This window comes from Phalacrocorax aristotelis, chromosome 1, assembly GCF_949628215.1.
Source record: "Phalacrocorax aristotelis chromosome 1, bGulAri2.1, whole genome shotgun sequence".
Taxonomy (NCBI): domain Eukaryota; kingdom Metazoa; phylum Chordata; class Aves; order Suliformes; family Phalacrocoracidae; genus Phalacrocorax; species Phalacrocorax aristotelis.
Window position 1 is genome coordinate 186,545,235 of NC_134276.1, and position 21,923 is coordinate 186,567,157.

The following is a 21,923-nucleotide window of genomic DNA, read 5'->3' on the forward strand; positions in this document are numbered from 1 at the left end:
AAAATGCAAAAGGGCCAATATTCTCTTTTCACTTGAGAGTAGAAGAACAGAAGCCTTTGTCTTGCAGTGCAAGGAACAGAAGAACACTTGAGCCTTCCAGATGATGATGTGCTTACAGTTCCTCATATGAATATTTTGGTTGCACACAGGGTTTTCCACTGCTGTTTTGTTATTTGGCAAACCTACTAAAGAAGGTTCAGCCAATACTATAGCGCTTTGTCTCCTAGGCAATGTGAATTAACAGTAGCTCTTTTTCCTCAAATTGATGAAATACTGCTTTTAAAAATAAAATAAATGCAGGAATTCCATCTGGATTGCAAGTTCTGTCCTGGTCATGTATTTTATGTACAACACTGAAGTGAAAAGATAAAATCAGCATATCCCACTTTAGTAATACAGTGGTATTTAGCAAGACATTGTGACTTACAGAATGAAAGAGGACTTGAGAAAATCAGTCACCATTTTTTTCTAAAGTTGGGCTTAAAACCAGAGGAGATGCCATAACAGTTTTTGTAAAATGTAGTATTATATGAAGAAAAAACAACCCAAAACAAGTATAAGAACTAGATCTGAATAGCTTGTTGACTAGGCATCAACTAGCATACCTGGAGTTCTGGCTGAGGTGGTGCCACTCTCACGTGAAGTTAAACTGACTGCAAACTGAGAGAGTAAAATTTTCCTCCATACAGAAAGACCCAGTCCCAGGGTTACTGCTCAGAACTATAAATATGTATAAAAAAAAGCAGCAGGTAAAATACTTCTGTGTATTAGCAACATTGCCAAAGTTCATATCCGTTTTATACTGCCTTGAGGAAGGCTATTGCCGTTAGCAAAGACGAGCAGTGAACTTAGTAGGAAAGATTTGCATGAAGTGAGGGGGAAATGAAATGATGCATAGCTGTGCAACTGTGATCCATTCTAAACATACTTTGTATTTTCTCCCAGCAGCAATGAGAATTATTTTAACTAGCACAGACTAATAGACAGTCCTGTGCCTGGCTTGCTGCTTCCCTCCTCCTCTTGGGCTTCAGAGACAGGGTGGAAAGACAGACAGAGGTCCAAAAGTTAGAGGTGTGGTGGCTTTATATCACTGCTGGTATCCAAGGCTTTCATGTTGGGAGTCACAGAAATCAATGCTGCATCTAGTTTTATGAGCTGCATGTGATGAGTGCTTAGTCCTGGAATACATGCTGCACTGTGTTAATTTAGGGAGCTAGATTTATGGATAAAAATTTTTCAAAGCTGCAGAAGACCATGACATCTGGAAGAACCTGCTACATAGGAGTAATCCTTGAGGAAGAGTTTCTGCTTGATGATCAAATAATGATAATTTTTGGCTTGTAATAAGATTCCTGAAAGTACACGTTGCCAAAGTGCTGCTCATGCACACCACTGTCCCAGGCGAGCTTTACATTTCATAAGCAAGTCTCTTCTCACAGAGGAGTTAACCTTGAGTAAAGAGGGTAAAGCTGTGCCTGAAATCTTCTGTTCCTCAGCAGAACAGTGAAAATGACCAGTGAGGGTCCCGTGACAATACCTTGTGAAGAGCTCCAGCCCCTTGATACAGGGTACCTGGGGCTGTCACCCTTCACCTCTCCCTGTCACCCTCACCCACCACCACCCTCCCAGCCCACAGGCACCTATTCCAGTTTTCAGGTCCTCAAGCACAAAATATGCTCACTTGTGAGTAAAGCCCACATAAACACCAAGATTTTTCAGATTAAAGAGTCAAAGAGGTCCTATTGCCCATACTCTGGGCACACTGATCTCAAAAACCTCCAAGAACTCAAGTCATTTGTGTGGCATCTTTATACTTGGAATAAATACCTTAATAAAGAAATCTGATTTCTCCCTTTGGCACACTTTCAAATACCATAACAATTATTTGGCAAAGTTGCTGCCGTAGGTAATGATAAATAAAGTAAAAGGCAGCAATACTTGTGTCTGCCAGCCTTGGCTCACAGTTACAGCTGTCAATGCCATAGGACTGTGAAATCCATTTGCTGCCCTAGGTTACCCACTTGATGGTCATCGAAATACGCACAACTCACTGTCATCAGCCACATGCAGTTAACATTTGTTAAACATCTGATAAAGCACTGAAACAAATTACTTTACTAAGCAACACACTTTGAGAACAGACTTTCTCCTACTTTAATGGGATAGTTCTGTCCATTATCCCATTAGGTACGCATTGCTAGAAACACCCCGGGCATCACACTGCCAAACAACTGACTGAAGCTATTAAAGGATCTTCGAACAACATCGGTTCCTTCTGCTCTTGCTCATTGAAAAATGGTCTCATAAAATATCACCCATTAGATCAGATCACCAAGTCAGTGAAGAGCAAGCGTTAATAATGTCCCCACTTCCTATCAACTTTTCACCAAAACTTGTATTCTGTGTATCTGCCAACATATTTGAAACAGTTACACCATCCGACTTATTTCCTCACAGCAGAAGCTTTCATGTTGATCCTTCACAACAAACCGCAGCAGTGCTGGCAGGGCATCCTCGAGCAAGAAGACATTGATAGCTATGCGTGGGCAAGCAAAAATTCAACTTTTCAACTCCAGCTGCTTCCTAGATCTAGCATGGAGGAATAATTACTTATTTGCATTTCACTGAGAAAGTCTTGATCTTACCATTTCTCCTCCTCTCTTTATTTTAGTCTAACAAATCTTGGAACACTGAAACATTTAGTAGAATATTTGGCCTAACCCTGAACATTTTCAACTGCTTGTCTGAATACAAAAAGTTATCTACAAAGCTGTTGTATATTAATATGGTGAAAATGGTGCTCCATTCAGAGCTGCGTGAATACTTATGCTAGACCGGATCTATAGTTTCACATAGAACTGAAATCTGTATGTTCTCAGTAGTAATTTAAATACCAGTATGATTTTATGCAGCCAGAATTTTTCAACAAGTGAAAATCAAGCATCAGTTATGGTGGCATTTTGAGAAATGACCTCACATTTAATAAATGCTAGCTTGTGACTTTATTCTTCCTTCCTCCAAAACCACTCCATTTTGTCTTAAAAAATTGAGGCACTACAAAAGAACAATAAAATAAAGCAGGAAGTGTTGAACAAATGCATAAAACTATACAGCTGGTCACTCTGTAGAAAACACAAAGTGGTAAGTGAAATAGTAACGTCAAAAGAAAAGAGATTTTTTTCAGCATAGCGTTGCTGTTACAATAAAATTGGATGTGAAAGCTTTTTGTATATCTTGGAGAGGTAAGAGTTGTATTACAAGCTCAGTTCTCCTCAGCCAACTTAGTTTCTGCTAGAGGTGCATGTATCTGCCAGCTAAGTGCGCGAGCTTTATTTTTCCAAGAAAATACATTAATTTGGTTTCACACACTGCTCTAGGCTCCCAACATTAAGAGCAATGCCAGCATTCAAACACTCTTGGCTTACATTTCTAGTCCTTAACAGCGATATAACGTAAGAAGCCAGCAGCAGCACTCTGCATTTGTCTCAAATCCACTTGTTTCGTTGGTCTTTGTTCAAAACCCTGTCCAACTGGCAAGTTCACACCATGCTTCTAAGCTTCCCCTAAACCCAAGGCTGGAGTGATGTATCTTAAACAACCCCAGAAGCTACTGGTACATGCTGTCATTCAGAGGGTTGTATGAGAGCTATGATGTGAAATGCCATTTTGACAGCACCGTAAGGAGTCTATTTCAGTGACTGAAACTGTTCCTTCGAGACCTCTTAGAGGGCTAATTACAGTTACACATGTAGGCTAGGCAGCAACCTATTCTTCAGATTGAATTGTTGATATTTTTTACAATTATAGTTATTTTGTGAGAGAAAAACAGCATACAAGCCAGGAATAAACTTCAAATTTCCCATGCCAGCATATTATGTGACTGGGAAAGAGCTATATTGGTCCTGGTGATAACAGACAATCTACTTCTAGCAGAATATAGCAGAAAGTACTTTCTCTAATTGCTTAAGAAGTTTCACAGCACTGCTTACCAGCACAGCTTCTCTGCAGTGTCCCAGAGTCCCAACAGTAATACCCTCTACAGAGGGCCAAATCCGTTTCACTAAACCTGTGAATTTCTACAGAGTCGTTTACCTTCTTTCTCAAGTTAATGAAAAGAAATACAAAATGCCTCTCTTGCTTGTTATTTCAGCATCTACACCTTTGTCTTGCTTAAATCAGCTTAATCCTGAGACTAATACATTTATCAGTTGTTGGAAAAATCCATCATGTGTTTTCATATCTGAGAAATGTTTGAGCAGTTCAGTGTACAAAAATCATGTTCAGACACAGCAAAAAAGGAAAATTACAATGTAATTAGTGTAAAAAACATCAGATTCTCGATTAATCTGATAATATAACAGACGAATCCACTGGTAGTTTTTTTTTTTCCTTACCTCAATAATCTTGTCATGAATTTGCAAGCCTTCTGTTTTGTCTGCAGGTCCATTTTCCAAAACCTTTGACACATAAATTCCCTCAGCGGATTCCTCCTGATTGTTCTGTACCAGGCAACAGGGAAGTTGCAGAAAGAGCCACATTAGTACAAGAAATGAGATGGTACCAAAATCAGCAGCAATGAAAAATGCAAATCCACCTGAAATATGCAGCTAGATTTTCTAGCTAAGAATTAAGCTCCTTGGGATTTTATTTTTAAACTTGCTTAACGCAAACTAGTCGTTAATCAAAAGGACAGAATTAATGAACCATTTCAGCATTTTTTTTAAGATTATCCATTTACTTCTGGTTATTTTAGTCTAAATGAGACACAGCGTGCAATGGTAATCAGATCCCAGCTAAAATATTTAAAGCAGACCTCAAACTTCACAGCAGACAGTGACTAGTACATAAATCCACAGAGAAAGATACTCATAAAAATGGATGCGCAAGTGTTTCCCTTGGGAAGGAAAGGGCTCCTGCAGTACTGCTGCTTGTAAACTTTTTTTTTCTGCGTTTGAAAATGAAGCTCCAAGGAACAAAGTGACATTAGTTAGCTGGCATGTAACAGTGATAGGATTTGGTTGGAATTGGTTAACCTCATAAATCCTATTCACATGGGAGATTGAGAACTTGCTCAACTGTAAAATCCATACAGATCAACTGTGGACAAAAAGAGAACCCGCTTCCAGCTGATCTCTACACACTGCTAAGTACAACTCACGTGAAGGTCAAATTTAAAGCTGTAAGTTATCTACTATAGCTGGAATGACATACCTGATGTTGTTGCACATGCTAAAATTACTTAATTTCATCGTGTGATAGTTTAAAATAGTTTAAAATCATTATTAATAATGAAATAATGCCAAGCAGACACTGCCTACTTAAAGTGTTTTAAGTGTTCATACAAATAATTACCTAGATAGCAATAAATGAAGGAATGTTTTTCCAGGTGATTTAGGCTTTGGATACCAGTTTACATGATGCTTATTTTTCTTCTGTGACTGCTGAATCCCAGACGAACAGCCTGATTCATACGTGTACACGTTTCTAGGCCTATACGCTATTCCCCTATACACTCATGGGGAAATTTTTAATCAGCTTTTCTATTAAGAAAATGATAACAAGAAATGGAGCCACTGTAAAACATGCTGCACAGTGTGTGGCAACTGGGCCATGAAGACTCAATCCATGCACATTTCAGGTTAACAAATAATTGTTCAACACGATGTTAGTCAGACTACAATTTCATAAACTCCTAGTTTTTGTCCTTTGTCACAGAGACTCACAGGCATCAGGGAAGAAGCAGAAGGGAAACTTTTAAAAATACTGCTGGAACTTTTAATATGATGAACAAACAGACCTCCACTGAGTTCCCACGTAAGCAGTGAGAAATAAAACTCTGAAAAAGAAGCCTACTAGTCATTAACCAAAAAGCATAAAGGACAGGGTTTAGTTTTTTCTTAAGAAAACAAAAGGCTAGATTACAGCACCTTCACCCATATAAAATTGTATTTTTTTCCATAACAGATTTCACTGGCTATTTCAAGAGTGATGTATGATCCAGTAAGAAAAAGGATATTTCAGCCTGTCTTGTGGTCCCCATTGGCAGCACGTGCTCATATCCACCAGCCCTGACACGAAAACCCAGCCCGCAGCATACCAAGCTCCGGCACCTTGTCACATAGCCCACAGGGTGCGCGGCAAGGCATGGAGGGGAGCTATGGAGACCATCGGTTTACCCAACCTTAAGCAGAATCTGTGGGTGACTGCAGGAGCCCCAAGCTGTGCCCGCAGCACACACTTCCCTCCAGCCTGGCTTTGGCATGGTGTCCTCCTGGGGGGACAGCCTCCACAGCCTGCCCTGCGGGACAGTCCTCCCAGCCAGCCAGAGCCGGGGCCCAGGACAGAAGTGGGGATCAAAGCAGCCTCGCTCCATTAGAATAATGAATCACCTCCCAGAAACACACGCTTATGTGAAATGAGTCCTTTCCTGACAAAATAAAAGACAAGCTTGTGGGAAGTCATTCCTTTCCTCTCCTCCTCCCTCCAGATAGAAGGTGAACAGTGGGGAAGCCTATGATGGCCTGAAACACAGCCAACGGAAGGTATGCGTGTATGTTCCCCAAGTCACCAAGAGTCACCTGCTTTCCAATGGGAAAACCCTGCACTGTGCTTATAAAACACAAATAACGTGTGGTGAAGGAACACATTCCCACATTAGGTGACTAATACAATGACAACCACTGTTCTGGTCTTCGGCTGCAAGAGCCAACTCTTCACCCAAGGGCGCTTTTTCCCTGAACAACCTGAACGTACAGATTGCCTTCATGTACTCTTTTTGTCTTGTTACCAAACAATTAATCTTCCAGCATTTAATTTTTTGAGCAGAGTTTTTTATTTTCATTATTTGAGTCACCTCAATCCTTTTTTCCTGTTATTTCCTTTGGCTCCAGACACATTGAGTGAGACCTTATGCCGATATCTGGGAACTGCCAATCAACCGTCTATGGTATTCACATTTATCAGAATGAGAACAAAGCAAAACAGAATTTCCAAATTAAACTTCAAAGACTCAGAAAGATTCAAAGCCCCCCGAGACCTAGCTCTGCCTCACAGGTCCATCAACTTCTCCATCTCCCACTATCAGCGTAGCCCATGACCATTTCCGTCTCTCAGGTCAGCAGTTCTCTCCACTAACAGTGCTGTGAACCTTCATGTATTTATCATTTACTCCTTAAACTTCCAGAATATTCATTCAAAAAGCCTAACAGTTTGTGATATAAAAAACTCTTCCAGTATGCACTGTCAGCATGTAAGTACTTCAGAGACTCTCAGCTGCCATCCCAAGAAAGCTGAACATTATGCTCCCTTTTCCCTGCAGTTTTCCTGCAGCTGTAAATAACAGAAGTCACACTACAATCCCAGCTAAAGATTGTCTGGACTTTGTTACTCGTGTAGTCAAAATATGGGTATAATCAAAGCGTGCGTATTTATCTAATAGCCACCTGTTGTCTCATCCTTCCACTAGAAAACCTAAGAAACTCTTGCTTTGGATTTACAGCAAAAACATTTGGTAACTGCTGCTCTTTATATTTACCCACAGGGAACAGCAATTCTGCAGCGCAGACAGTGAACTTCTTAGGCTAATGGGAACAGACTCTTTGGCACCGCTAAATATAGCATTAGAGCAGAAGATTGCCAAACTAATATACAGGGTCCCATTCCCCTTCTCAATAATAGGAGGAGGTTACAATTCTCCCACTTAACAAGAACCTGATCAGTGCATAATTATTACCAAGCCTTTTTAATCAACTACTAATTTTCCAGTTTAACAGGTTTCTTTACCCTTCACATGTAATGACAGTCCTGTTCAATGCTTTTGGAAGGATGAAGTTAAAAAAAAAAAAGGCATATTCTTATGCATATTATAGGAGGGGTTAGTGATCCTTAGGCATGTTCTATGGTTCCCAATGCACTTTCTAAACCCAGACTGATGAGACTAGATTGATTTGAGGTACAAGATCGATGAAAACTCTGTTTCAGTTCACAAAGAAATTAAAATTGAAAGCAGGCATGTGAGAGCAGGACATGTGCTTAAACTATCTGAGCTACAGAAGCAAATTTTAATCTTTCCTTCAAATGAAAAAAATAAAAGGCAAGCTCCTTCCAAAAATTTCAATGGCTTAATACTGCAACAATGACCCTTATAACTAGTCTCAGAGATTTCCATCAAACAGTCTGCATAAATACATATTACTCACATGGGAACCGAGTGCAGGACAGCCCTAAAGTCTTGAAGTAAAAACAAAGGGAACACCTTGCCTGAAAATGAGAAGAATCCAATTCTCACGAGATTATGTCTTCAAAACAATGACTCCGATCATACCTGATAATATACAGTTCTATCTAAGGAGCTGATTCCTTATCTGCTGTCATCGAGTATAACTCTTTTATTATTAACAGTGTATATAGTAACAGAATGTATGGTCAAAATAACCTACAGTTACTTTTCTCCTTACCTGATTGGGTCGTCCTCCTATAATATTGAATCCCAAAGTATCATTTTCTCGGTGTAGCATGATCGTTAACGGTTTGGGTTCTCCTCCCTAAGAAGCAAGAGGTGAAATACAATTTAAAATACAGTTTAAAAAAGATCTTAAGTAAAAGCACTGCTGTACAAAAGATTTTTAGCTGGAGAATATGTAAGATAAGGCTTAAAGGAAAATTAGTCTGAAAAGATAACAAAAGGACTTTGCACTGGCAACAGGAAAAGTCACACGCCACTGAAAAGTAACAGGTAGCACCTGATTATCTTCAGTGCTGAACAGAAAAAACTGCAGACTTTCGGTGGGAGGAATGCTCAGCACCACTGAAAAAAAGTCAGAGCTCCAAAAGTCTGGAAGTCTCTACAAAAATAAAACTCCTATGTGTGTCAGAGTTTCAGACATTAAACATATAGGCTAAAATACACAGCATTGTAATTTTCAGACCTCAAAGTCCTAGAAGTACGCATTTTATAGCAACTCTCAGGGAAGATACCACAGAAAATGAAACCCAACTCTTCATCCCAACCTTTCACTTCTCTCCGAAAAAGAACAAATCCAAAACCATGTCTAAAAAAGTCAGGTTTTCTACACAAAGTTAAATATAGAAAGCAAACACTCAAAACCAGTGACGGAGTCAAAACTGGAAAAGAGAAAGAAACCTTTTCCTTCAGTAGAACAGGTAAATAATTTTCTAAAAAAAAAACCACCAAAAAAACATATGAGCACAATAGTATTTGGAGGCTTTAGCACAGCAAGTTAGCTTATTTAACCTTGTTCACACGTGATAACAGTTACATTTCAGGAACCATATTGCCCACAAAAACCCTTGTATTTATGCAGCGCTGCTACCTGTTTGTGCTTGCCAGTCTCTAGCTGATTAATATATATTTGACACCTAAATACAGTAAACTTTTCCAAACATTCAAAACATTAACAGTTAATGCTGAAGCCCATATTTTATTAACTGTGACAGTGAAATGTTTTCTTGCCGATACATTTGATTTTAATGAAGTACAGTTTTACTTTACTGATAGTTTTTTCTTCCAAATGCCTGTTTTATTCATTACCCTGGCCTCATCTGTAAAAGAGATTTCAGAGCGGCAGTACATACAGCAACACCTACTGGCAGTGCTCAGAAAAGGCAGCCGCTCCTCCGCTGCTGCCCAGGCGAGTGATGCCTCCACGCCTATCCCCACACCTCCTTGCCAACTCCTTACTGGAAATCCAAATCTCTCTCCTCCCTTCTACAGCCACTGCTTTCCTCGCACGCTTCTTAAGAGCCACTGCTGCCCCCCTTCCTATGACCTTATCCCATTTGCCAAGAGATGAAGCAGATGTATGGGCACACCTCCCAGAGCCAGCAACCTTTAGGTTTACCTCATGGAAACCAGGGGGAAAAAAAAAAACAAAGAGCGAAAAAGATTAAATATTCAAGTCTCCAAACACGAAGTTTCTCAATGCCACAAAGAGCCATGTTTCTAGGCACACAGGTGTCCTGAGAACAACGTCCCCTTTCCCGTCTCCCGTGCGGCAGTCAGATGCTCAGCACACTACATTGCCTCGAGAGCAAGTTTGGCTGCTCAGACCTTTTCCACCTGGGATTTTGCTTCCCAAGGGTCCGTGTAGATTTGGGTAAAAAGAAAAACTCTTTGCATTGCAACACTCCTCACCGCGGCTGCAAGCAGCAGTGCCAGAGGCTGCACAGCGATTTTCCAGCCCGGAGCTTAAAAAACCCCAACCCCCTTCACAGCGAGTGAAGCCCGCTCACCAGTACTCTCAGATGGTTTATGCAGCCGAAAGGAAGCAAGTCGCTCTCCGAGCAATGGCATCGGACCTGAGAGGAGAGGGAAGCACTGCACCGCTCTCAACAGTGTCAACTGTTGCCCCGTTCTACCAAACGAGAGACTTTGCCGTCCTCTCACCATCGTCTCCAAAGTTTACCATGATTTTACGCTCCAGATTTTTAAGACAACTTCTCGGCTGCTCAAATAAAAGTTAAAAGCGAGTTCCACGCCCCTGAGCTTCCGCCGGTCCCAGCCGGAGGACGCCGGGCAGCCACAGCAGCCGGGGCGCGGCGAGGCGGGGCGGCCTGATGCGGACCCCTTGCCCGGGGGAACCGGGACGCGTTTGCCGGCTGCCAGCCGAGGAACGAAACGCTCTCCCCTCCCGCCCGCTCCCCACCCCCTCCGGCCACGCAAGGGACAAGCCGCGCTCGGCCGCCGCCGCCAGGCACCGCCGGTCTCACCCCCGCCCGCCCCTTCGCCGCCGAAGGGGGCCGGGACGAGAAGCGAGTCGGGGCCGGCGGCTCCGTCCCCCCGGGGGCGGCGAGGGACGGGCAGGAGCGGCTCGCACCGCCCGGGGGATGCGCCGGGTCCCGAGGGTGACCACTGCCTTCACACACCCCACACCCGCCCAGGGGACACCCCTCGCACCGCCACCTCAACCGGCGGTCGCTCACAGAGTTGGGCAGGGCGAAAGCGGGTCCGGAGAGAGCACGGCCGGGGCGGGGGGTGGGAGGCGGTGGGGGTCGCGCTGGCCCCTGCGCCCAAGCACTCACCTTGCCGGGCTGGCCGCCCGCCAGGTCCCGGGCGATGCTGCTGATGTGGCTCATGTACTGGCCGAACTTCGCCTGGTACCGCCGCGCCGTCAGCTGCACCTCGCTCTGCAGCGCCGAGAGCTGCGCCAGCAGCGACTTCTCCCTCCTGCTCCAGCGCAGGGCCTCCCTCTTCAGCTCGGGAGCCGGCTCCGGGCCCCCGCCGCCGCCCCGCAGCGCCCGCAGGCAGCGGTGCCCGCCGCCCGCCCGCGGCCGCGGGGCCGCCCCCGGTGCGGGCCGCCGCGGCTGCCCCGCGGAGCCGCCCGCCGGGCGGTCGGGGGAGGGTGGGCGCCCACCCCGCGGCTCCGGCTCGGCGGGGCCGGCCGGCGGCCCGTAGCGGCACGCCGCGAGGTGGGCGGGCAGCTCCCGCAGCAGCACGGTGCGGCCGCAGCCCCGCGGGCTGTAGTCGCACTTGACCTCCAGCTTCTGGACGAGGCTGCGGAGGGGCAGGACGGGGCGCAGCTCGGCGGCCGCCAGCGGCCGGCAGCGGAGCGGGCAGCGCCGCCGCCGCGCCGCCCAGGGCAGCAGGCAGCCGGCGCAGAAGACGTGCCCGCACGGCGTGGACAGCGGCTCCTCCAGCACCCGCCCGCACAGCTTGCACTGCAGCTCCGCCGCCACCGGCGCCGCGAAGCGCGACGGGTCGAAGCCCATGGCGCGGCCGGGCACCGGCAAAACTTTCGGGGCGCCGCGGCCCCGGCCCGGCCCCGGCGGCGCTGGAGCCGCTCCCGGCGGGCGGCGGCGAGGGGCGGGCGGAGGAGCGGGGCCGCGCCGGGAGAGGCGGGCGGCAGCGCCCAGCCGGAGCTCCCAGCGGCTCCCCCCTCCCCACCCCGCCACACACACCCTCCCGCATTAACTCCCTCTGCCCGGCGCCACCGCCCCACGCCCAGCCCCGGCACCTCCTCCGCCCTCCCGGGGCATCCTCGGGACGCGGCGGGGCGAGACGCGGGGATCCCCGCCCGCCCCCCGCCGTGTGCTGGCACTCTCCCCGCAGCCGGGCCGGGCAGGGCCGCGCCCCGGCGGGTCACTCGGGCTTGAGCTGTGGTCGGGGCGGTGGGCAGCCGACGGGCTGCAAAGCAGCGAGTCTCTCGGGCTCTTTGCTGCTGCACATAACGTGCCGGTAAATAACGCGCGCGTGTGAGTGTGCCTATTTCGTTTCTCTCCAAAAAGCTCGGTCCTCTTTTGGGATATCCAGCAGGGCACAGAAAGCTGAAGCCCCCAGTGCTAATGCTCTTTTTGTCGCCACACCAAAAAAAGAAAAAAATACAGTCGGAATAACAGAATGGCTCGTTGAGCCCTCTTAAACAACAACATATGTATAAGCAACACTTTCAAGAAAAGTTAGAACACAGCAAAATCTGGAAACGCGGAGTTAGGATCAATAGCCAGCCTGGGCTCTACCCCTTCATTGCTGCACAACCCACAACATCCACTGAAACGTGAAACCCCCAACACATTCCCCACATAACTTCACTATTGAAAACACAGGGCCAGATTGCTGCCCCCCACCCAGCCCTGTGGAAAACCTCCCGGAGGAGAGTGGGGTGGAGCACCCCGAGGGGTTTCTTCAGTGGGCTCCTTCACGTGTGGGTCAGACACCGTCCCTGTTGGAAAGGCTGGCAGGTTTGGCTTGTCCAGGCCCAGATCACAGGGTGTTTTCCGGACTGAGGACTCCTGAGGCAGAGCCGGGGTGTGTCCTCACCAGTTCTGCAGTTCCTGCCTCAAACTCTGAATCCCAAGAGCATCCCTCTGGGATAGCCATCAGGGCTCTTGAGACCCCCCTAATGAGTGGTTCTTTTTCATGACTGAGAAGACAACATTGGGACAATGCAACAGTGACATCCCTTTTCCCCAAAACAAGAAGGGAAACCCTGCACATATCTGTCCCTAGAGCCAGTACCTGGGACCTCGGATCTCATCTCAGTTACGTCTACCTATAATTTGCTTAACAAAAGTTTCTCAGCAGTTCTAAGCAATAACAGTCATCAGCGCCTCATAGGACATCTATGGACCCAAATATTACTGAGAAGCACCAGCAACCTACCATTTCTGACTTGCCACACAGAAACCCAGAGTTTCAGTTGGATTGCCATGGCCGTAAAATAAATAAACAAATAAACTGCACCATCAAATAGTCTCCCAGCTTGCAGAAAATGCACTGTAATACATTATACAATATTTCATTGCAGATCAAAATCATATTCTCTCAAACAAAAAAAAGGAAATCAGATACCCTGAGTAACTAATTATGCTATTCACGCTGGTTTTTGATCATCTAGTATTTCCACCGATTTTAATTGCTTTGCTGATAGGGTCAGAATCAGTGTCATTCTGAATGTTATAGAAAATTATCAAAAAATAGTATTCTCCTCATCTATCTTTGCATTTAACTATTAATTTCCAGTCATTATTTGTTTATACTCTCTTCTGTCCCAATGCCCCGATGTATTTTCTTTACCTCCTTATATGTGGCCCAGAATCTGAGGTCTGAGTACAGGCAGTAACATCATAAATTAAACTGGGCAAAAAATAGGCCCAAACATGGGCACATCATCTGTTAAACTGGTATTGCCTCTGTTAATCCGCTGGTGTGACACTTGGGATGGTTTTGGCCAAGGCTTACGAGCAGCCTCCCAAACCACGCTTGGGCACGGCGCACGGGTTGCAGGGGCCAATCCCAGGAGATAGTTTGGGGTGATGATCCTGCTTCGGGCGTGAGAGTTTAGGAATGAGGCTGTGAGCCCTTCCAGGGTCCCTGGCACATTTTAGCATGAATGCAGCTGAAGAGATGATGTGGTCAGGTTTCAGCCTCAGAGCCTTTAGATTTCTTTTTAATCATGTGATTAACTAAATGAAGGTTTAGAAAACCCACTGTAGGCATACTTTTAAAAAAAGCCTGTCCTTTCTGGCCCACCTTGGGTCTTGGAGAAATATCAGTGTACTAGCAAAAATGGTTCCAGCCAGTTGTGCCCTTTCTCTGTTCATGCTGGAGTACGAAACTGTCTTTCTTTGCCAAGCTGTCAGCATGGATGACAGCACAGACACAGGGTTTATATCAAAAGTAATTTTCTGGTGCAGGGACCGGTAATACAGACAAATGTGCAAAACTCATCTAAAGGTAGCAGCTGTCTGCATAGCAGACCTCCGCAGTAGTGGGTAAACGCATGGATAAACACATACAAACATATCCAATGTGCTTACATGGGATTATTCCTACAATTAGTCCTATTAGTTCCTACATAATCAGGAAATGAAAAACACAGTCCTCCTTTCCTAAATTGTGCTTAAAGAGACAACAAAATTATCACCTTGTTTGCTTATCCGAAGTCTCAGCACCTACAGCTCCAGATTTCATACAGCCATTCCAGCCACGGCTTCTGCGATGGTCAGACAAGGAAATGCAGATTTCCTGAGACGGGGAGGGGAAGCTGAGGAGCACAGGAACAGCAGTGCCCTCAAGAGCGTTGCCCACAGCTGCAATAGTGCTGTATGGCTCCACCGCTCACACCAGAACTGCACCCAGTCAGGGACAAAATAAATGTTATGCAGTGGCTTGTCTCCGGGACGGTCCGTATGGTGGCTGTACAGTTTCCATCATGTTACCTTTTGCTCTACCTGGTAAAGCAGCAAAAGTCATTTAAAAGAGGAAAATACTTGCTTTCTTAGGCACGGGTATCTCGACACACCGCGCACACACACACACACGCACGCACACAGAGGAAGGATTTGGTGGGAGTAACTGCTGCTGAGGGAGCTCTTTATCAGCACAGAAAGCCTGCTGCTCCTGAGCATCAGGGACAAGAGGAAGAGCTGTTTCAAGTATAAAATCAAGGGTTATTTCTGCCTGTAGTCCTTGCCTCATCCTAAGCGGATCTGCAGTTTAAAGTGTGAACTATATAGCTGTCCCAAATCTTCTGATGAAAGAATCCCGAGATAAGAATTTCTGCTCTGATATTCTGAAGGTTACTGGAAGGCTCCTGTCTCCATTGAAGTCAACAGGGAAAATCTGATGAACTTTTAACTAGCGTATGTGGGAATAAAGTATGCATTTTTGTTTTTTCTCCTCATTTTCATAATCATTTAGCCCTATTATTCATCTGTAGGATTTCAAAGGAAGGTTCTTTTCCCAGTCACTCTAATAAAACCCTGTAACTTGTTTAGGGCCAGGAGGACTCAGCAACTTCACTCTGAGAACAGAATTTAGACCTGAGTGTTGGCTATAAAAACCTGTTATCATCAGAAGTCTGGAAAGAGTGAATGCCATTGCACTTTGGCAAATAAAAGACTATAAGTTAGTCCATATAACTCGTATTTCATTGTAGACAATCACCTCAAAAGGTTGGGTTTGGTTTTTTTTTCCCTTTATTTTTCAGAATATTCAGAAATTAGCAAGCAATTTCTCAGCCGCACAGTTTATCATTGCAGCATGTTAAGAGAGTTTGAGGAAGCGTCCCTAAGATGGAGGAGCAAAAACAAGCCTGAAAGCTCACAGTTAGTTGCTGAAACCTGAACAAGTGTTTGCATTCATCAGTTAAGGAAAGAAACTTCCAAAAACCTGTAGACTTTCAGTAAAGGAGTTTACATGCAGAAAACGTTTCTGATCTGTATTGTTTGTTGGCACAAAGACACTATATGGCCTCTGTTTAATTATGCTTGATATCGTCACCGATCAACTTTGACCACTAGAAAAATGCCAAGTCTTACAAAGCAGTAAGTGGGAGGTCTGGATTTTGGACCTGCCTCTTTCATCCACCCAAAGGCCTTAAGCAAGCCCTATAACTACTTTTCACTTTTCACTTCACTTACTGCTAATGCTACCCAGCAGAATTCACAGCACTCGACTGAAGTCCCTACACAACGCCTGTCACTAACAAAGCCGCCACATTAAAGCACCAGTCCTTAGGGCAGTCAAAAGAAAAGTCTGCACCTTCCAATGCAAGAGGTGGGTAAAAGCACCTCCCGGTATGTGCTGTGACGCCTGACCTGGGAGGTGTGCTCTGAGGTCACCCCCTGCGGAGTGAGCCTTGCAGAGGGAGGAGGAAAAGGAGCGGTGAGGTTGTGCATGATCTAAGAGTCGAGCTGCCCAGTGCTGTAAAAGCCAAATGCTTCTGAGCATGGCTGTTAGGCCTTTTAGGAGCTTAACTGTTGGAAATCAAGGATGTCATAGACTTTGGACACCTCTAGCAGCTGAACAGTTGTTTTTGCATAGTACATTTTTATTGAGTCCTGTGGTACAGAGTCTGTAGGTAGATATGAGTGCTGAAATGGGGCTTTTCCACATTTTCTTAACTGGATATTTTAACAGTAAACCACTATGAGGGAGGAAAGTGCTGTTATCATTCTTTTACTGCTGAGGAGGTAGATAACTAAACTCGTGGGTCAAAATAGCTCACATAAACTGGAAGTGTGTGTCAGAGCTGGGAACTGGGACTGCCCTCCTCCTCTTTCTCTTTAGGAAACTATTGACAAGGCAAGGCCTTCTCCTGAACTGGAAGCCCAGGTCCGTGTGATACACCTGGACTTCACCAAGAAGTTTCTGATGGTCAGGAAATCGAGTAGTGAGAACAGGCAGTAGCTCAAACGGGGAGAGCAAAAGGAAAGCCAAGAGCTGTGTTCTGACCCCAGGAATGGGTGGAGAAGGGAAATGCAGGTGGCTGGATTGCAGGAGTGCATGAGAATATGCACTTCTTTAAATCTCTAACTGCAAACTGCACTAGGAGAAGCAGGTGAAGACTACACTCTTGTCCCATAGGACAAAATGGACTGATACACTTGTCCTAGGGTTGAAACTGTGTTTTCTTAATCCTCCTTTTTTTCTTTTCTTGTTCAGTGTTAAAGGCAAACTACTTCTTAACAGGGTGAGAAAGAAGTGAGGAGAGGTGAGACCCAGACTGAGAGAAAGCAGGTCTGCTGGCGTGTTAACCTCTTACACTTGTCAGGCCTGTACCACATTCCCACAGCCAGCTGGATCATCACTCAGCTGCCTGGTAACAAGCTCACTTCAGACTGTGCTGGCTGCTGAGCCCCTGCCCCATGCTGCCCTGTGCTGCCCCATGCTGCCTTTCACACCACAGCCAGAACCATGGGTTCAGCTGCAGCCTAAGCCGAAGGCACTAGCGCTGGGAATTAATGTAAAGGAACATGGAAGCCTTGCCTTAGGTGTTTCTATCTTATTTCCCTTTCCCAACCCAACTGTTGCAACCTGCAGATGTCCCAGTTTCTAAATTTGCCTTTGCAGAGCCAATCCACAATGCCCTCACCTGCTGCAGACACCTTCTCTCAGCACAGACCTGCTCCCTAAGGGTATGCAGATGCGAAAAGCTTTCTGTCTATTTGAGCATCCATTAGCTCAAGGAAAAAAAAATCTAAGGAGATGATTTTTCACATTATGAAACCTTAGCAGCTGCTGCCACTGAGCAGAGCCACTTGCTGTTGTCAGGCTCATATGAGATGACAGAGCCCAAACAGATTTGGAAAGGGATCACCTCATTGCTGGTGACAGTCCCTCCAGAGTAGGGTTAAGTCCTCTTGCCCTTACAGTACTTGATCAACCAGCAAGCACATAGTGGCAGTTCCTAGGGCTTCCTTTTCAGGCAGTAAAATTACTTAAAAACCAAAGATGGAAAAACAGTCATCTTGACCAATATCAGCAAAATCAGGTACATCAAAAACAGAGATAGAAGCAGAACCTCAGTTTCTAACCTCAGCAGATCTCAGTGAAGGCTTTGATAGCTGCTCAGATCAGTAGAAATTCTTCAGGGTGTTACCACCCTTCCGTCTTTTGCATGTCTGTTGCCAATGTTACACCACACAGCATTTAGAAAACTGCCTTTGCCTATACATTTCATAGTATTAGCTTGCACACCAACTGCTAAGGGAGAGAAGTAAACCATGTTGAAAGACATATATGAAAAGCTTAGAGTGAAATAAAACAAACTAAACAGAAAAAATGTGGGAATTCTGTGGTAGGATTTTCAGAACTCTCATGTAAATCTGTGAATTTAAGCCTTTGAAATTAAATATAATTGCCACCAGAAAGTGGCTGGCCTTAGTCTAAGCCAGGTAAGCAGCCTGAGAAATGTGTGCAGAGAATTCTGATTACTTTATGCATTTTAACATGACACAGACTAGAAAAAGCTATTAGTAAGTCAAAGAAAACAAGACAAAAATGAAAGAAAACATTTTAAAATGGTAGCTAAAATGTTATTACAATCAGTGCATGGGACTACAGGAATCCATGCGCTGCTTCATGCAGTGTTATTAGCCTCTTACAAGATGCAGTACAAAAAAACAGGTTAGAAATACACAGAAAGGGAAAAGAAAAATCAATACCTTGGTGTTATATGGGCCTTAAGATGAGCATATAAGAATATGCTTCTGTTTCCTTCACGTAATCTATTCGTTTGTTACATGTACTGTAATTTATGCACTTTAGAGTGCCGTCTTCAACACCATGCCTGTTGCCTCCGTGTACAAAACAAGTTAAGCAAAAATGGCCAAGGAACACTTCACTCTGTCGGTGTTCCTCACATATGAAACCTGTGATACTTACTCCAAATATTTTATTGACCCCAAGGCCAGTCCCTTTGAGACCCAGCTTATGTTACCACAAATAATGCAGTGGTAAAAAAGAAAGATTTCCTCATATAATGCAGTATTTTAAGTGCTCTAGCAAACATGATTCCTAGATATTATTCACTTCCTCCATTAGAGATTTATAACATTAAAGTCTCATGTTTGCATTTGACAGTAAAAACGATATGGAGTAATGATTCACAGTAGTAAATCTTTTAAAATATCAACATAATATAGAAGGAAATATTATGAGCAGTGAGAAAGCATGCTTTTGGATTTTGTCATTTTTCCAGCTCTTGATCTGTTTAGCCTTATTTTTCCCGAGTCCTATTTTCCTAAAGCTACGCTTTCACAAATTACTCATTAATGAGTCTGAATTAAAATACATACAATTGGTTATTCCACAAGTAAACTCAAACCATCTGAATGGCTTGTATTTTATTTTACTTATAATTAGGATTTATTTTACTTGTCTTGTGTGGAAGACCACCTTGGCTAGTTATTCCAAAAAACACATTTAGGGCATTATTCTTTCTGTCAGCATCTCTTATTTACTACCCCCACTAAAAGCAGACAGAACCTGCTCAGTCTGTGATTTTTTTTTCCTTCTAGGTGAATGAGGTTCGCTGTTATTTCACATGGATCCTCCCTGTCTGCGCTCGGCAAGGCTGGAAACCATGACCTCCTCTGAGAGACAGTGGCTTTTTACAGTATTTTGACTGACATCTGCAAGGGGACAGCACTAAAGGGACTGCAGGGAGCAGGGACCAGGCTCTGTGATTGATGCCTCTGTGCTTTATGTCCCTTTCCCTTACATCCCCAGGCAGGCGGAGGGCCACCCATGAGCCTGCCACTGTGCTGCTTGGGGGCTTTCAGGGGAAAGAAGTGGCCTCCCAGTACCCTTGTGGGTGGAGAGCATACCCAGGTTGGCTACAGGACCTTTGCAGAACCAATGAACACAGTTTTCCTGAGAGTTATGGGTGGTGGCTGGGTCTTCTGGACTCCAGTAATGGTGGGGTTCGCGTTGCAGTGTCCTTCGGTGGGAAGAGCCAGGGGAAGGGGACTCTCCTCCAGCCATTTGCCAGGTTTTATTAAACTTCTAGGATCTTTCTGTCTCCTACACATTTGCCAGATTTGGTTGATAGAAATGAGGAGTTCAAATGGAGTTAAGGAGGGGACCCGAACAGGCATGCATACCTACAGAGAAGGCCGAAGCCAAGCCTCCTTTTCTCAGGAGACCAAACGAAGACATAGGTTTAATACAACTGAAAAATCTGTACAGGTAATGCCACTGAATGCCAGTAAAGATACTGTGGCTGTTTATCTTAGTACTTGAGAGAGTGCAGTTTAGCTGAACATCTCCTGGGAGAATGTTCACAAAAGATGTTGATCTCTTCAGTTTCTGGAAATGTCAAGAGTGCTGAATTAGCAATTTTCCACTTCATGGTTTAATAGTTCTCATCCTAATGAGGCCAAAAATGGAAAAGAGAGAGAATTAACTTTCTGATGCTTGAAAACTTTTTAAAAATATTTTTAATTTGACCAACAATTTCTACTCATCTTTTTGTGAGAGACTCAGGCCTGGAAGATCAGAGATTATACCATTAAAGGCTATTTAGACAAGCTAAACCTACATTGTTCCTAAGCTGCCTATCATCACAGATTCATGAACGTTAGTTCTGGTGTACTAACACAACTTTCTAATGACTACCTCCTCCCGCACTGAGGATTGACATGTACAGCCTGATAGTCTTGTTATGGGGTGTCTTGTCAAAGTGCTCATACAGCTCCTACCTGCTGTATTACCTCGTCACTGTTTTTTCAACCTATACGGATTTTCAAGAAAGAAGCTGAGTTTTAGAAATGCTGAGCAGCCAGAAGCTTCGGTGACATCAAGAGGAGACAAAAGTGGTCAAAATCAGGTGCACTTTTAGAAAGGACGAATGTGTTTTTTCTTCATACCTATTAGTATTGTCCTGTTCAGCCCACACAGATGTATTTTATGGCATTGCCTCCCTTCACCCTCTAGCTGTATTACAGCTGCATCAGGTTCTGCTTGTATCACAGCAGCATCAGATCAATAACATATAATTTAGTATAAGAGCCTGCTATTAACTTCTAAGAGGCTCCCCACCTAAGTGAGAGAGGCTGGATTTGACCCCTTGTTATGCTTTAAAATGGATCAAGGCACAGCAAAATGTTTTATATTAATTTGATATTTTGCTATCAGGGTTTTCTCTTTTAAATAGAAACCGGATACATAAGCTGAGGTTTGGGAGGACTTAGCATTTTAGCTTAAATGGGAAAATCTAGATGGCAAGTGTGTTATCTGGTCTAGGCAGAGGCATGGCTTCAAATTTATTACAGCTCATTTTAAAGCCAGAAAAATTGCCAAAATTAGTAATGATTCAAACTGTAATAAAAGCTGAAGTCCCTGCTAGATCATACATATTAATATACCATCAGCATAAAATGCCAATTTAAATTCACTGATGCTAGTCTCCATCCCATGAGAATCTGAAGCAGCATTAACAGCTTCTGTCAAAGGCTCTTGTGTTAAAATAAAGCAACACGGTGTTAAAATAAAGCAACACGGTGTTAAAATAAAGCAACATGGTGTTAAGGAAGAGGAGAGACACAGAAAATAGCTTTTTCTGTAGTACTCAGACTTGAATGTTTCCAAGTTTTCTTGCTCTCTACAACATCAGAATTTACCTGGCTATGTGTTTGAGTAAGCAGTCATTCACTGCTGACTAGGACAAGGTCCGAAGGTGACAATCTTCTCTGAGGCAAAAGTTAGGTGAACATGGTCTTTTGGCAGCCTGCATATTAAGAGCTACCCTATTCCAAGGTTCTCCATAGGGGACATCAGTGAGCTTAGTAAAATGTCATTGGATCTGATTTTGTACTGTTTGGGAACTTTGACTTTCAGTACATCACTCTTTGGGCTGTTTCTGTGAACAAAATATCCTGAGATTCCTTAACAAATACTACCGACCCTCTGCAACACTCACTGCCTTCAAGCAGTGTGATTCAGACAAGCAGGAGCTTTTCTTTCCATTAGTCCCACTTTCAGCTTCATTTTAGCAATGAAATGACTCCCTCCTTCCCTTCCCACACAAATAATCCTCTCCTAAAGAAGTCCAGCTTTTAGTGATTAATAGCATTTTGCAAAGTCTGGCTAACCCTTTAGCAGGAACTGTCAGAGCGTCAAGGCCAGGGAGAGCAGAGCTCAGGGCTGAGTGTCATTATTCCTGATTCTGCCACTGATGTGC

General features: G+C 44.5%; 1 protein-coding gene across 1 annotated transcript in view; it reads right to left on the reverse strand.

Annotated features, from left to right (window-relative positions):
* PDZRN4 (PDZ domain containing ring finger 4) overlaps positions 1-11,899 on the reverse strand; it is a 252,999-nt gene extending 241,100 nt beyond the window's left edge. The window contains exons 1-3 of the mRNA XM_075080996.1: positions 11,041-11,899; positions 8,457-8,543; positions 4,395-4,499 (exon numbers count right to left, since the gene is read on the reverse strand). Coding sequence (XP_074937097.1) covers positions 4,395-4,499; positions 8,457-8,543; positions 11,041-11,727 — 879 coding nt within the window. The 5' untranslated portion in view covers positions 11,728-11,899. The remainder of the gene's footprint in view (positions 1-4,394; positions 4,500-8,456; positions 8,544-11,040) is intronic.
* Positions 11,900-21,923: the final 10,024 nt, after the last annotated feature.